Raw genomic sequence first — 16,726 nt, forward strand, 5'->3', positions numbered from 1 at the left:
CGAGGGCATCCTTTTCGTGCTCCCCTTGCTAACCTGCCTTATTGTTATTATTGTTATGCTGTACAAAATTTCTTAAGTATCTGCGACGGATGAGTCCCTCTATCTCGTCCCGGAGATTATTACATTGTTCGGTACTATAACCGTGGTCTCTATGGAAACTAGAATACAAATTCTTATTTCTCTCGTTCGGATTTCCCTTTAGGCGAGGTGGCCACTTTACGTATGGGGCGTCCTTGATCGTCATTAAGATCTCGGTCCGCCTCGTGTTTAACGGCGTGTAATCCGTCCGAACTGCTAGGGGAGCTCGGAACGACTGGTTCGGCTTCTGCTCCCGGGCCGGGTTTTTTCTGTCGACTGGGTTGGAGGGCTTGCCTTCCCTCTTTCTTTTCTCGTTCCCGCTTTTGGTTCGTTGGTTGATTTCTTCCTCTGTCCTCATGAACTTGTCCGCGAGTTTGAGGAATTCGGCCACGGTTGCGGGCTGGTTAGCTACCATGTGCCATTTGAACTCTTTGAATCGCTTGATGTAGCCCCGGATGGATTCTCCTTCCCTCTGGACTACTCCGAAGATGCTTTCCTCTGTTATGGGGCACTGTTTGCTGGTGACAAAGTGTGCGGTGAAGACCTGCACGAACTGGGCCCAGCACTTTATCGACCCGGGGGTCCAGGTTCCTGTACCAAGTGCGGGCTACCCCCCTGAAGGTGGTGGTGAAGGCCACGCACATGCACGTTTCACTGGCCCTGGCGAGGTGCGTTTGGGACTGGAAAGCGTCAACGTGGTCGTTGGGGTCGAAGGACCCGTCATACTTGTCCAAAGGTGGGAGCTTGAAATCCCTAGGCAAAGGGACCGCTAGGAGTTCTGATGCGATGGGGGGAAGGAACTGAGAGAATCGGGGCAGCTCCTACCTCGTCCGAGCTCGTCTCTTCTTTGCCTCTGAGCTCTGACAGGACACGGGTGGCAGTTCGGCGCTTTCGCCGCCGCCTTCGTTGTTGAGTGGGCCTGGTACTGGCGCTGCTGGCCTCCGTGTTGCCGAGCTCGATGGGCCCAGAATGCTGGTAGTCTGCTGCCAAGGCACCGAATTGGTTTTCCGTGAGCGGGAACTCGGGCTTGGAGCGTTGAGGTGCCGATCTTGGGGGCGAGGTTCCTAACCTGCCTGTGAGCTGCGAGGCGGGGATGATTTTTCTCTCTTTTCGGTCTGGGGACGAGGCCTGGTTGTTAGGGGGGTTCTAGGGCCGGGAGGCCTTTCCCTGGTGGGGGCGTCCATCCTGTGGGGAGGCCTTAACCAGCCTCGGAGCAGGGTGCCGAGGTGGAAGTAGTGGTTGGTTCAACGGCAGTTGGGGGAACTGCTGCTGATAGTGATACTGAGAGATGTTGTGCAGTACTTGGTGCTGATGAAACTGGTGTTGCTGGAACTGTTGCATTTGGGCTTGCATTGCCCACATGCACTGCATCAGGTCGTCCAACCGGTTTTGGCTGGCAGCCAGGGTGACGGCAGTTGGTTCAGTAAAGGTTGTCTTAATAGGGGAGGAAAGGGGATTCTCATGGCAGGAAGGTTTACGGGCGCCACTGCTTGTGGCGCATTCAAGCTGGGGATCGCATCCATCGAAAGGGGGATGGTGAACTGTCCGACGCACACCACGGGACTTGAAGTTGTTCCCCGGTGGTGTTTGTCTCCGTGCCACATCCGGCGTTGCTGAAAGAAGCCATGAGTGTTGGGTTTTTTGAAGAAAAGAGGTTATGAGAGTTTGGAGGGAGGCTTTTTGAAGCGTTTCCCACAGATGGCGCCAATTGATGATGCACAATCTGGCCGGTCTTAGATGTCAACGACCTTGCCTCTGAACTGAGTAGTAGGGAACCTGAAACGGAGAAGATGAGGAAGCTCCGGGGGGAACCCGGTGTAAAGGCTCCAAAGCTCAAGTTAGAATCCTTCAAAGGCAAGATAAAACCAGATAGCGCAAAGTTTGCATACCATGTTCTTGGGGGGTAGAGAGCCTTTTATAACCACCCCGCGCACTCACTCCTAGACTTTTGTCAGGTTGGGTATGATTACTTCTGTACTTCTGCCAGTTCGGGTGTCATCACCTCTGCTGGGGCAGAACCGCCACTACTTCTTTTGTCGGAGCCGTCTCTGTAACTGGAGATGGCAGTGGTAGGTGACGGTGGCAGGTGGCTGTTGAAGTGCGGCTGTCAAGCGTTAGATCCCAAGTCAGTCAGGTGCGCTGCCCCTGGATACGGACTCCTTCGGTATCAGGTACGGTGTGGTTTGTCTAGTTCGGCGTTCTAGAGGCAAAGTGCTAGAGCGGTGTGCGAGGCGAAGTCTTGAGTTCGGATAGGGGGGGTGTCCCGAACTGCCATGAGTCGGGCCAGTTCAGGTCACTGCTTTGTGTGGCTCGGGGCCTAAGGGAGAGTCCGGGCTCCTCGTAGGGAGTTCGGATAGGGAGTATCCCGAACTGCCATGAGGCGGGCCAGTTCGGGTCACTGCTTTGTGTGGCTCGGGGCCTAAGGGAGAGTCCGGGCTCCTCGTAGGGAGTTCGGATAGGGGAGTATCCCAAACCGCCATGAGGCAGGCCAGTTCGGGTCACTGCTTTGTGTGGCTCGGGGCCTAAGGGAGAGTTCGGGCTCTTAGTAGGGAAGTCGGGCTCCTTGTAGGGAGTTCGGGCTCCTCGACGGGAGTTCGGTCTCCTCGAGGGGAGTTCGGACTGCGGGTTTCTTCCCTTTGGTGTTCGCCCCCTGGGTACGCTGCTTTAAGTGCCAAGCTATTTATTTTTTGCCACGTGGCGTGATCGCGAGGTCGGGCCAAATCTTCCTTCATCAAAATGTTTTCAATGCACGAGGGAGATGGGTTGTGGGGTGCCTTTGAGGGGCTTTCATGGTGTTAGGTTCTATTGCCTTTTTATAGGTTTCAGTCGGCCCAACACATTGTATGGGCTGATGGGTCGTGCTGGGCTGTGCTCGGCCCATCTAGAGAACTAGTCATTGGAGACCCCCCAAATAGCTAGTTTCAACTTTTTTTTGGCGGGGGGGGGGGGGGGGGGGTTGAAAATACCCCCAACAGCTATAAACAACTATATAAGGGGGGCATTTATGTATTTTGGCTTTAGGGAGAGATAAAACGGCAATAATGCCCCCAACAACTATATAACAACTAATTTAGGGGGTTATTTAAGTAAAATAATAAATGACTTTATAATGACCAAAATACCTCTCCTAATAACTAAAAAACATCTAGTTTTTAGGGTATTTTGGGGAATTAAATTATTTTCAATTCCTATAAATAGCCTTATCCTCCACCATTCTCTTCACACCAATTCTCATACTCTCTTGGTCTCTTAGTCTCATACATCTCTCACATATACTCTCATAATCTCTCTACTCTTTATTTCTCAACTTGATTCAAGTTTCAATAAAAAGAAGGTTTGCTCGGGTATCTCAAGTTAGTAATTTGGGAGACTTGGAGGCTTCAACCGTTGAAATTACAAAATGGAAACTCGGGTAAGTGCAATTAAATTAAATTTTATTTTTTTATAATTAAAAAAAGGTCAGCTCCTCTTCTCGATCTCGACACAACATAGTCAATGTCGACGATGTCGATGTTTAGTCATAATATGATAGTATTAGTGTCGGTATGGATGCTGTTGCTGATATTACCAACGTTCCCACCCCTAGTACTGCTACTTGAGGTAGGCAAAAGAAAAAGGAGAACACTAGGTTGATTAGCCCGATATGGACAATATTTAAAATAGAGGAGGTTGAGGGGAAGGGAAAAAGAACCGTTTGTCAAAAATGTAAAAATGACTTTAGCTATAGTAATAGTGGTGGTACTGGCCACTTAGGCAGACATTTGAAACGCCATTTGATGAAAGAAGAAGAATGGAAAGAAACATCACAAAGACAAATAGGAAGTGATATTTTTGGTACTTTTAAATATTCCCAAGAAAAAATAAGGCAAGATTTAGCAAAATATATTGTGCATGCCGAACATCCATTTTTATTAGATGAAGATACTAAACTTGAAAATTTTTTTACATAGATATGTAAATCCACAATTTAAAAAAGTTTCTAAAAATACTATTAGAATAGATGCTTTAAAAATTTTTTATTCATATAAGCAAAATTTAATATTTATTCTATCAAATCTTAATTCTAAAATTACAATTGCTTATGATATTTGGACATCTAGATTTAACATAAGTTATATTTGTGTTACCGGTCATTTTATTAATGAAAAATGACTTTTACATAAAAGAATTTTAAGTTTTACTAGGCTTGAAAGGCCACATATTGGCCCAATTATTGCTACAAGTATTTTAAATACTTTACATATTTATGGAATTAAAAATAAACTTTTTTCTGTTAGTTTTGATAATGCTAGTAATAATGATTTAGCAATAAATATTTTAAAATCTCAATTAAAACCATTTTTAGATGGTAAATTATTTCATATTAGATGTGCATGTCACATTTTAAATTTATGTATTCAAGATGCTTTAAATATTAATTCTCATTATATTTCTAAAATTAGAAATTGTATAATATATATTAAAAGTTCTAAAGCAAGAAAACAAGAAGTTAAATATTTATGTCAAAATTATAGTTTAAAATATAAACATTTTGTATTAGATTTCAACATAGATGGAATTCTACATATTCAATGTTATAAAGTTGTATTACATACAAACAAATTCTTAATGATTTTTATAATGCAAAAATGACACACGATCCTATACTTGAGGAAGATTGGGAAATGGTGATTTGTATAAGAGATTTTTTACAAATTTTTTTATGATACAACTAATGAATTTTTAGGTGTTTATTACTCAACTAGTTGTCTTTTAGTTAATCAACTATTTATAATTAGTGAATATTTTGAAAAATATAGGAAAATTTCACAATTTCAAAGTATTATTGAAATAACAAAAAATAAATTTAAAAAATATTGGGAGAAAATTTCTCCCCTTTATTGCTTAGTTGTAATATTAGATCTTAGGATTAGGAAAGATGGTTTAGAAATTTTACTTGATTCATATTGTGAAAATATGAATATTGAAGTTGGAAATAAAATAGAACTTAATAATTTATTATTTGAAATGTATAATTTATATGAATCTCAAGTGGGTGGGCATAAGAAATCTTGTATAGGTGCAAGTTCCACTTCTGAAATAGTTAGTTCCATTTCCAATAGTGGAGACAAAATTTGGTTTCTACTACATAAGAGGCAGAAATCTACTACCAGTTCATCAACATGTTCATTTACTGAACTTAATTTTTATTTACAAGCAAGTGTTTTTACTTTAAGGTTATGTTTGGTTTGAAGGAAAAGGTAGGGAAAGGAAGGGAAAGATAGGAAAATCTATACAAAGCTTGTAAAGGTTTCCCTACCTTTCCCTTCATTTCCCTACCTTTTCCTTCAAATCAAACATAGCCTAATTGATTCCTATGACAATGAGGGACGGGATACTTTTGATATTTTAGCTTGGTGGAAAGGACATGAAAATGACTATCCAGTCCTTGTCGCCATGGCACATGATCTACTAACCCCTTCGTTGCCTACAGTTCTATCGGAGTCTTGTTTTAGTGTAGGTATTAGGGTGCTGAACAACAAAAGAAGATGTATGAATGATAAAAGTCTAGAGATGTGCATCTTCTTTAAAGATGGTTGAATGCTGAAAATAGATTACAAGACAAAGGAAGATATGACATTACAATCAAGGAGATGATTAGATGAAGATGTGGGTGGAAGTTGAACTTGAATAAATATGATAAATTCAATAACTTTTTTTCTTTTGTATACTCGATATTTTATCATTTCAATTATTGTAATTTTTTTCAATTTTATTTATATTAGTTCTTATTTTTTCAACAATGTAGTTTTTTTATTTTCAATTTATAATTGTTTTATTTTTTTATATTTTATTCCATTTTCTATATTTCATTCATCGATTATTCATTGACCACCGTATTGTTGAAATTCAAGAAATAAAATTCCTATTTTTCCAATTTGTTGTCCATTTTTTATTTTGTTAAGTATTTAAGTATTTTTTAATTTTTTTATAAGATTTTTTATTTTTCCAATTTGTTCCCATAGCTCAAAGGAATTATTAAATTAAGGAAAATAAAGTATTTTAACAAAAAAAATCAAAATATCAAAAAAAACAATTTAGCTTAATTGGGCCCAAACCCAAGGCCTGACCCGTAGCCCAATCTGACACAGGCCAGGCCCACTACATGGACCTTAGCCCACCCAGCCCAGGCCCATGGCACGGCCCAGCCCGGCATGTAGAATACACATATACACAAGTAAAAAGTAAATTAAGCAAATTTAACTTTTTCTAAAACTAATAAACTTAACTTTTATCAGCTACACCAAAATCAAAGCAAAAATCTGTTTTATATAATAATATAGATTAATGTTACAATAATTAAAATAGAAATTCAACTAAAGCACTCTTTCCTTTCATTTACAATGTCTTAATGTCTTTACTCTTGAACTAGTTTCAAAGTCAAAGTTTTATATGTCTTTTGAATGTTTGAAGAAAGTCTATCAACGAATATGATCAAAGTGCCACCAACCTGCACGGCCATTTGAACTGACAAGCTGAATGAACACGACGATAATCGATGAAAGCTAGCAGCTAGTATATTAAATGGACGGTCCTGATCAATAGATCATTGCAACTACATATGCTGCTATCCAATTCGATGTTCAGAATTTTGACATTCCAATGGCTGACCGATCAATGCGATTGCTTATTTATATTAGGGTAAAATTATAAAGACCCTCCTGTATTATGGGTCTATGATAAAGACACCCCTGTATTTTGTTTTGCAACAAAGACCCCATCTGTACTATGACGGTGAGACAAAGACCTCATTGACCGTTAAGTCAGATGATAGAATGCGTTAAATTACCAAAATATTTCACTAAATTTTTTCTATTTTTTTTTTGCCTTTTTTCTCTTAAAACCTATTTAACCTTTTTTTTTTTTTGCCCTTTTGCCATCCAACTAACTAGTTTGGCATTCCCATTCAGAAATAAAATAGAACAAATAAACAAAATGAATATTATCCATTAAAGAAACACCAACAACAAAGATCAAGCACACTAAAGCAAAAAAAGTCATTACCAGTTGGCTTCCTGCTCATCCAAAATTCTCACGAATCCTGCAAGAAAGCAAGTAAAGGCATAACTCAATCGAAAGTTTACATATCAAATTATCAAATTTCTCCTTCAAACTTCAAACATTCCACTAGAGATTCAGGAACTCAGTGTAGAATAGCTTTTCAAAAAGGCATAACTCAATCGAAAGTTTACATATCAAATTATCAAATTTCTCCTTCAAACTTCAAACATTCCACTAGAGATTCAGGAACTCAGTGTAGAATAGCTTTTCAAAACTAAATTGCCCAAAAACACCTAAAAACTGAAATCAAAACAATAGCACAATCCAGATTCGCCTTCAACATTCTAGAACACAGTGTAAGAAATGTAAGAAAGTGGGTTTACCGGTACCCTTTTGATTATGTCTTCAAGACTTCAACTAGAGACAGAGAGAGATGGAGGTGAAAAAAGGTAATATAAAGAAACAACAAGTCGGAAAAGGAAAACGTAAATGATGTGAGGGGCCAAATTCATAATGCCTTGTACTTGGGTGATGTCAAGGAGCGTGTCAAGATTTTGGAGAATGATGGCCATTTGCCCCTTGCATATGTTACTGCTGCTGTCCATGGTCTCCAGGATGTTGTTGAATGTCTTGCAGCTGAATTGGGAGATAATGTTCCAACCTTGCCAAAGGGGAGAGTGCTATCGCTTCTGATGCCTCCATCACCTATTCTCTGTGGAGGAGATTGGCCCTTATTGAGGGTTAAGAAAGGTATCTTTGAGGGTGGGCTGGATAATGCAGGGAGGGGTGCAGAGGAAGATGATGAAGAGGCTACTAATGGTGATTGGGGTGAGGACTTGGATATTGTTGATGCAAATGACATGTAGAATGGTGACATTGCTGTGGTGGTAGATGATGGAGAAGGGGAAGAAGAGAGATCGGGGGAGAGAGAGAGAGAGGAGAGAGAGGGAGAGAGAAATGTGAAGGAATCTGAGGTAGAGGGGATTATCGCAGGGTCTTTGTAATTTACCTTTTATATTATAAAATGTAATCTCTTTGAAAAATTATCAAACAAAAAATAGATAGCTTTTGAACGTAGAGGGTACATACATTTTTTAGTTATAAAACATATATTCTTTTTGGGCAGAGAGAGAAAGATTGGTGTGAACATTAAAAAAAATATCATGGGATCTGCTATATCATAGGGATGTGAATGAATTGGACCCGGAACAAATTCATCTCAACCAAATCCTGATTGACCTAACTTAGGCCCCATTTGGTTCATGGGAATAAGGGTCTGGAATCAGAATTAGAATGGGCTATTTTGATTTCAACTATTTGATTGGGTAGAATTGGAATTCCATTCCCATTCTTACTGGAATGACATTCTCCCATTTAAGGAAATGGCTATTTTCTACCATTCCCTTGGAAATGAAGTCCCATTCCTACTGAACCAAACAGACTATGGGAATGGACTATTCCAATTATGACTGTGAACCAAACAAACCCTTAAGATATCAAATCCAACCCACTCCATCCTATTTATATTACAATACAAATATACTCAACCAAGTTTATATTTACAAATATTTTAATATTGTAATGTCAATCAGTCAGGTTTAATGACGGTGCACCCTTAGGGGTGTCAATTGGACTGGATTTGGCCCAATCCAGTCCAATGTGAGTCCATTACAAATGGACCAGGTCTAATCCAATCCAATGAATATTTTGAACCGGTCCAATTCAATGTTTGGATTGTCTAATATGTTCAAATTTATTTTAATTTAGATTAATTCTAACTCAAATCCGGTCCATTGACACCTAGACCTGTTCATGGGCCAAGCTTTTGCTCTTCATCAACAGAATTTTTTTAGACTCGAGCCCGAGCCCGACTCGACCAACGGGCCTACAACTTGGGCCCGAGCGCAAAGCCCGACTTAACAACTTGTACATACTACAAACCACAGAGTAACAGAGGTTGAAATGCATGACTTGTACAAAGTTGAGAAATGTTGGACTCACTGTCGGAGAGAGAGATGACTGAGTTCACTGGTGGCGCAGCTGGCGCCGGTGCCTGAGTTCATCAATGCTTGAGCTTGCCGGTTCCTGAGAATGTGCGACAGTGTGAGTGAGAATGAGAACTGTGAGAGAGAGGACTGGTGGCGAGAGAGAGAGAGAGAGAGAGAGAGAGATGACCGATGCCTAAGCTCGCCTCTAAGACTGAGAACAATGGCTGCCTACCTAGGTTCATGCCAATTCTTGAGAGTGAGAGTGAGGAGAGAAGATAGAAGATGAAAAGAGGGAATGGGAAAGGGTTAGTCGGCTAGGAATTTAGGTTTTAGAAGAAACTACAAAATGTTGGGCCGAACCGGACTTTTAGGCCCGAGGTCAAGCCCGCAGGCTAAAATCCATGTGCAAGCCCGTCTGGGGGTTGGGTCGGACTGGGCCGGCCCGTTGGGCTACCCGGCCCATGAACAAGTCTATTGACACCTATGTTCTTATCTTCTATCAATGGACAAGATATTAGCTCAATCCAACCCATTCCAATATAAATTCAGCATGGACGGACCAAGTCCAATCCAATCCTATAAATACCTTGTTGGACCATTAAATCTGGACTTGTCCAATTCAATATGTCTTGTTGGTTCGTCCAATCCATTCAAATTGATTTTGGTTTGGATGGGGTCCAATCCAGAACAAGTTCATTGACAACCCCACCCACCCCAATCCAAGCTTGACTTGAAACCCAATTAACATTGACCAACCCTAACCCAATAGGGTCAGGTAAGTGTAGGTTTACTACTAATCCAACCCATTGACATCCCTGGCTATATGAATCCTGTTTTGCATGTTAAAACATTCTAGTTATAAACCTCAATTTGAAAATAGTGTAAATACAAATATGTTCAATGCAAAACCTTGTATAAAGTATCTTTAAATATTATTGTATTCTCACAATATATATTTGTATTTATACGCTTCCCTGATCATCCACATGATTCACGAAACCTTTTAACACGTTTTTTTTTTGTTTTTTTTTATGCTGGGAAAATTTAATCAAACCCACAAAAAGCATTTTAATTTTAAAGTGATACATCGTGTAAGCATGTTAGTATTTGTTATAGGATTCAAATATGATATGAAAAAAATATGATACAGACAAAACAACTGATCAATAAACTGAAATTATAAACGTGATTGCAAATAAAATGTTATTTATCAAAATTCATGGATGAGTTTTGATTGATCAAAACTTTTTCCATATCATATATTTTCTGCATCATAATTTTTTCCCTGGATTCGACTCAAAAATGGAAAAAAAATATGACCAACAATTTAAGTCTAAAAAATGCAGACTAGAGTGTAAAGGTGGTGCGTGGGAGAATGAGAGACGCCATGTTTTTAACATCATTGTTTACTCTCAAATATTTTATTGGGCTTTAAATAGTTTGCGTGGTGTCTGCTACGTGATTGTTTATAGTAGAAATGGGTGTTAAGAATTTCACTGGTGCTACCTCAATTTCAAATAGGTATAATAAATTTAAATGGTGTTTTAAGAACTCCTGAATTTATGTTTTTCTCTATATTCAATTAAGGATAAATCTATGATAATGAAAGAGCTTTAATTTTTTTTTAAAGTTTAACTATGATACCAGAAAGACATGATACCATTCAATCGATAATAATGGTTTGAATTTATGTTTTCATTGAAGAATCATTGGTTCAGGTTTCAGGAAGCAAAGCTTTTTCAATATATTTTGTTCATGTATTATAGTTCATTTTATTAATAATATTAAAAGCTCATATGAATCTAAAAATGAATAAATCAAATTTGGATCTACCTTATGATTTAATGCATTGCGATCCTTATCGCCTAAGTTGAAGCAGTTGGATTGATTATCATACTCTAAAATGTTTTATTATTTGATTAATTCTCATGCACTAAAATGCAAAGCAATAATAGCTCATTCAATTTAACCTCTTCATAATTATCAAATCAAATGCTTGCTAAAATTTTCCTTCTCATTTACACCCGTTTTTTTCCCTTTTGTGTCCCTGTTATAATCGGATTCGGAGAGATCCGATCCAGGAGAAGTCGAGCCTAGCCGAGTAAGATCAATCCAGCGAATAAATGCCCGTTAAAGGTCATATGTCACACAGGCAGAACCCACGGCTGTAAAGCTGTTCTCAGTTTCGAGTCCCCCAATGCGTACGTTTCCTCCTATATATCATGTATCAGAAAATCAGAAAATGTTCACCAACAGAATTTCTCCTCTCTCTCTCTCTCTCTCTCTCCACACACATACATAAAAGCCCCACTCGTCTCAACTTCCCAAACCCCTTCCGAGTTCCGAGCTCCAAGTTCCAACCTCGCTCTCTTTCTCTTCTCTATCTAGCTTCTCTAGCTCGAGCCAGCAGGCCCAGCACATATACATACAAAGAGAGCTACACCCCATCTCACATTCTCTCTCCATCACACAGGCACGGTCCCTTCGACAAACAGAGGAAGCAAAAGAAATGCCGTCTGAATCCGCTGATCGACGACTGGCAAAAGCACAACACATGGGCGCTCCAGCTCCCCCGCCTGAGCAGGAGCATCTCCCCTGCCCACGCTGCGACTCCACTAACACAAAGTTCTGCTACTACAACAACTACAACCTGTCGCAGCCCCGTCACTTCTGCAAATCCTGCCGTCGATACTGGACCCAGGGCGGCACCCTTCGTAACATCCCCATCGGTGGTGGCAGCCGCAAGAATGCCAAACGCTCTCGCACCATCTCCTCCTCTTCCTCTTCCCAGGACCCCATTCCTGCCACTCCAGCTTCCGTCTCCCTCGCCCCTGATCCCGACTTTTCCTTGCCTACGCGCGGTGATCTTAATCTCGACGTTAACGTCTCGGGGAGCTTTACTTCGTTGTTGAACACGCAGGGCCCAGGATTCTTGGCACTTGGTGGGTTCGGGTTCGGCCTCAGCTCTGGTTTCGAGGACCTGGGTTTTGGGCTCGGCCGAGGCACCTGGCCCTTGTTGGAGGCTGTCGATATTGGTTGTGGCGCTAGCGCTGGCGGTGGTGGTGGTGGTCTTACCAACTGGCCGGTTGCAACCGGTGAAAGCGGCATCGTTGAAGGAGATTGCTTTACTTGGCCAGACCTCGCCATTTCTATGCCAGGAAAAGGCCTGAAGTGATTACTCTTCTTCTTTGGTTTTGACTTGAGGTGTTATTTTCTTTTTTTGGGTCTTTGCTTGGTGGGTATAGATCGAGTATAGGCTACAAGATATGGATTGTAGACAGAGGAATCAGAAATAAGTGTACGTATTAGGATCATGATTTATTTTTTCCTTTTTTTCCCTCTTCTGTTTGTTCTTCTCCTTTTTCTATGAAAGTTCTGTAAATGCTTGTGTGGTCTGCATTGAACACATTGATGAAAGAAGATGAGAAGAGGAGCTTGTTTTTAGGTTTTTTTTTTACGTACTCTTATTGCCAATTTGGAGTTCCTGATGAAGTTCATTCTCTCTCTCTCTCTCATCTCTATTGAGGCTTCATTCAATTCCCAATTTTAATCTTGTTAACTTTGTCTAATTTTGATTACAAATCAACTAATGTTTCAAAAAGATGCATGTATATAAATCCAACAGAGTAGGGAAATGTACATGAATTGAAAAGGTCCAAAATGAGAAATGGTCACTCCTGTAGAGAGAGAGAGAGAGATGGAAATGTATGTACGGTTGATCATGCAGCGTGCACTCTAATCTGCTGACTGCTGGTGCTGCTTCTCTCCCGCCTTTGATGTCTTTGTCTAGATCGTTTTGGGTTCTGGTGCATTAGTTGCATTTGTTGTCACGGTACACGTGCTCCCTTCCTACTATGTCCTTCCATCCGACTCGACGTTTTTGGCAGAAGGCACAGCCAGCCCCCAGCCAGGGGGGGACTGATGAGATTAGAGCATGAGCATTGTTGCTTTGTTGCTCGGTCGCATGGGGCTGGGGCCCTGGGCCTGAGCAGGGATGGGCGAGAGAGTAAACCAAGCTAAGCTCAGCTAACCGGTTACATTGATAGTTTTGGATATGATCACATGGGTTGGTTAGAGGCTTAGGGCAGAACTTTAAACCTTACAGGAGATGGGACCCACCAAAGAAATAAATCTCAGACAGATCATTATTAATAGTTTAATACATATTCTTCTTCCAAAGAAGAAGCTTCAAAACTCTTTTGGAACAATCTTTAACGGGATGGTTATAGATTTTATTTTTTATAAAACTTAATTCCGACTAATCTTTTCATGTATTTAGGCTGGAACCGGAAGACAAACGACCCAAGTGGGACCAATTTAGAGTGGCGTTTATCACCCATATGCATAGTTACATACACGGCCGTATCTGACTACATGATCGTCTCGTCTGAAAGGGGTGTTTTGTGCGCTTCTGCTTGTTGCTAACAAGAATATCGGACCATTTGGCCTGATAGAGGAGGTCCCGTCCTAGATATATCTCCAATTTTCAGGAGAATGCATCCTTGCTTTAGCCACCTACCTGTTCTACAATAATTTCTCTACAGGTTGAAATTTCAAGTTTTAAAAGTGGCCTATTTTGGGGGTCTTTGCCTGCCAATGGGTGGTTCCAATGAGTTGAGTCTCCACTCTCCTACAAGTCGGGCCATCCACGTTAAGACTGGACTCGATATTCAATGCAGATCCATTTTTACGTAATCCTTTAATGTTTATTGTTGTGCTTTCCCCACCATTAATCGATCGTCCACTGCGCAATTAAACTCGCCATCAGTAGTACATCTGGTGTAGACAGACCCTTTGATGTAACTTCGTTGGCATAAACGGAACCCATAACCGTCTTTCATCAAATTGAATTATATTGTAAGTTTAGACTTGGGTAATTGGGTTAATCTTAATTGCTCTGTCAGCTAATTGCCGGAACATCTAAAGACGCCCACACCAGACCGGCCTGTGAGCTAATTATTGCACTGTGACCCTTATATGCAGCAGGTCACCACCACCACAAGAAGGGGAGTTTGTTGGGGGTTGGGTAGGGATGTTGAATTGGGTTTTTCCATTTTCACTGAAATAGGGCATAGGGGGTTGGGTTGAGATGAATATTATTAGGTGACACCGGCCGGGCTGAGTTTCCAAATTGGGGGAAGAAGATGGATTCAAATTTGATGAAATTACGACAACGACTTGACGTGACCAATACTATCAATTATCAAACAAATGGGTCCCTTGTGGATGAAGGGTGATGAATGATCATCATCATCACTTGCTACACATGCACCCACTAATGATGCTATTGTCGCTACATATGAAGAGAGAGAGAGAGAGAGAGAGATGAAGCATTGACTAGAAATTCGCATTACATTACATACTCGGGGTAGTCCCGTTTTGCACCAAACAAAGAAACAAAATAAAAATAGCAAGGTCAGTTGTTCAGATTGGTCCTTCATTCATCTCATTGATTTACTGCTTTAAGTCAATTTAAGAGAGCTTTGAATTCCCTGAAAGCAACCTTAAACAGCACATGTAAGTATGCCCTGTCAGGCCGTCCCACGTTGATCGTCCGATACAGGGAGGGAGAGAGTAATTTTAAGAATGAAGGGAAGCAGTGGAGTGGGGTGGGGTGAGTCATGAGTGATGGTTATGGGACCCATAAGAAATAAAAGGGAGGAAGCGTCAGTTATAGAGAGTTAGGGTACGAGGTTGAGGTTGCAGGAGGGGAGGGGCCCAAGTTCGGTTACGGTAGGGCCAAGCGGCCGTTTTAAAAAGCATATGGGGGGGTGGCCGGTGGAGTTAGACGTTAAAGACTCGGTGGAGTATAGGCTGGATTGTGGCCCCCACAGACATGGAATACAATACTGAACAAGTGCTTTGTGACCTTTTGTTACTCACTCCCACATAATTCATAAATATATGTCTGTTGCTTTTGCTTATCACGATTCTACCTACACTGCGGTCTGCGTGCGGTTGTGAGCTGTGGCCGCTGGCCTGGATGCCTGGATAGGGGTGGGAGGTGGAGGTGGGGTGTCCGTGTATCATCAATAACTTGCTTTTCACTTTTGAGTCCCAGGCTCAGGACTCAGGACACAGGGATGGAGGCAACGATTTTGAATTTCAGGCGCCATGCTTCATTCATCACTCTTCAGGCCGAGTCTGTTAGGCTGTTAACAAGGTTCAAAATTTTGATATGATATCATATTGTATTAGTGGCTTAATGGTATTCTTCTACAGGGGTTATATTGGAGTTTGACCCGGTTTAGGGGATAGATCAACCTTAAATTGATCCCTCAAAACCGATTTCAAAGAAAAAGAAAAAAAGAAGAAGAAGAAAATGGATTTCGATACAGGCCGCCGATAGGCTGGGTGTTATATTGGACTAGGTCCACAAAATCCATTCCCAACCGGATGGGATTGGGTGTTCAATCTGGGTCGAATTGGATACGCCCAGGGCCAGGCCTCATCACCAATTTAAGCCCAGACTTGACTTTGACTGGGCTTGCTGCTGGGAGTTGGGATCAGGCCGTCCATATATAGATAATTAAATACGTTGGATATATATTATAGCTGGAATGGGTCAAGCTTCGAGGAGCCATGGCCAACCCAAATCTCCCAATTCTGAACAAACATAGACCAAGCATAAACGCCACCCAAGTCCAAACCCAAATGAATAAATGTTAATTGAAAGGTGAATATGGAAGAGTTTGAAGAAATCCCAGCAGTCAGGGCTCATGGGTTGCACATGCACCCCTTGTTTTGAAATTAAAATGCAAACCCAACAGTAATGTTGTAAAGACTAAAGAGCTCGTGCTAAAATAGGTTAGCACCTTTAGGCCTTAGCTCGAGCTTTGCACCCTAAATTAAATACATTTTAGTACAAAATTACAAAGAATAAGGCCTAGCGGATACCACTTAATTCAATCTTTCATGGGAGGGAGGCTTGTGGCCAACTAATAATCAATCGTAGACACATTAGAACTACACACATAGAGAAGAAGCCTTAGCAACTCTACCAGTACACCGGTTTGCTTATCCAAGGAAAGGACCGAGACCAAGAGCGAGAGAGAGAGAGCTTTGGGTTTGGGACAACATTAAACGGCGGCAAATGCCCTCTGACACTCTCAACTGCTTTTACTTTTTTTCTTTAGAAAAACCAGTTGAATAATAAATGAATTAGAGAGACAGACAAAAGCACACGTGGTATGATTGCATGCTTCTTTCTGCTAAAGACCCATCCATGAATGCAGTGCAGGTAGTTCCAATGGGCTTCGATATTGCCTCGATCATTGTCCATGGGGATGGATCATCAATTGAGAAATGAGTGCCTGTCGATCTGTCTTGTCTTCTTTTTCTTTGCTTATTTTTAATATATGTACCACCTTCAACTCAAATATTTAATTAGTACATGACGAATAATAGTGCAAAATTTTCCTCTATCTTAGCAGTTTGCACATGCTTTCCATTGTACAAACCCCTTCTATGATTTTTATTTTAATTTTTTTAGGAGATGTTCTTTTTTTAGATTTTGAGAGGGGAGAAACTTGGTGAATGAGATTTGATTCTTATTAATAAAAAATTTCATGTTCTTTTTTTTTATTTAATGTGGGGATCAGTGAAAATTCATTTTTCTG

General features: G+C 40.9%; 1 protein-coding gene across 1 annotated transcript; it reads left to right on the forward strand.

The window, feature by feature from the left end:
• The first annotated feature begins 11,347 nt into the window (after window positions 1–11,347).
• Window positions 11,348–12,566, forward strand: LOC104595850 (dof zinc finger protein DOF3.4). Its single transcript, XM_010256781.3, has one exon. The coding sequence runs from the start codon at window positions 11,617–11,619 to the stop codon at window positions 12,280–12,282; it is 666 nt and encodes a 221-aa protein (XP_010255083.1). The 5' UTR covers window positions 11,348–11,616; the 3' UTR covers window positions 12,283–12,566.
• Window positions 12,567–16,726: the final 4,160 nt, after the last annotated feature.

Source organism: Nelumbo nucifera, chromosome 5 (assembly GCF_055504915.1).
Source record: "Nelumbo nucifera cultivar China Antique chromosome 5, China Antique-T2T, whole genome shotgun sequence".
Lineage (NCBI taxonomy): Eukaryota > Viridiplantae > Streptophyta > Magnoliopsida > Proteales > Nelumbonaceae > Nelumbo > Nelumbo nucifera.

Excerpts from the sequence above, each read along its gene's own strand:
- LOC104595850 (XM_010256781.3), top strand. The coding sequence starts at position 11,617 with ATGCCGTCTGAATCCGCTGATCGACGACTGGCAAAAGCACAACACATG.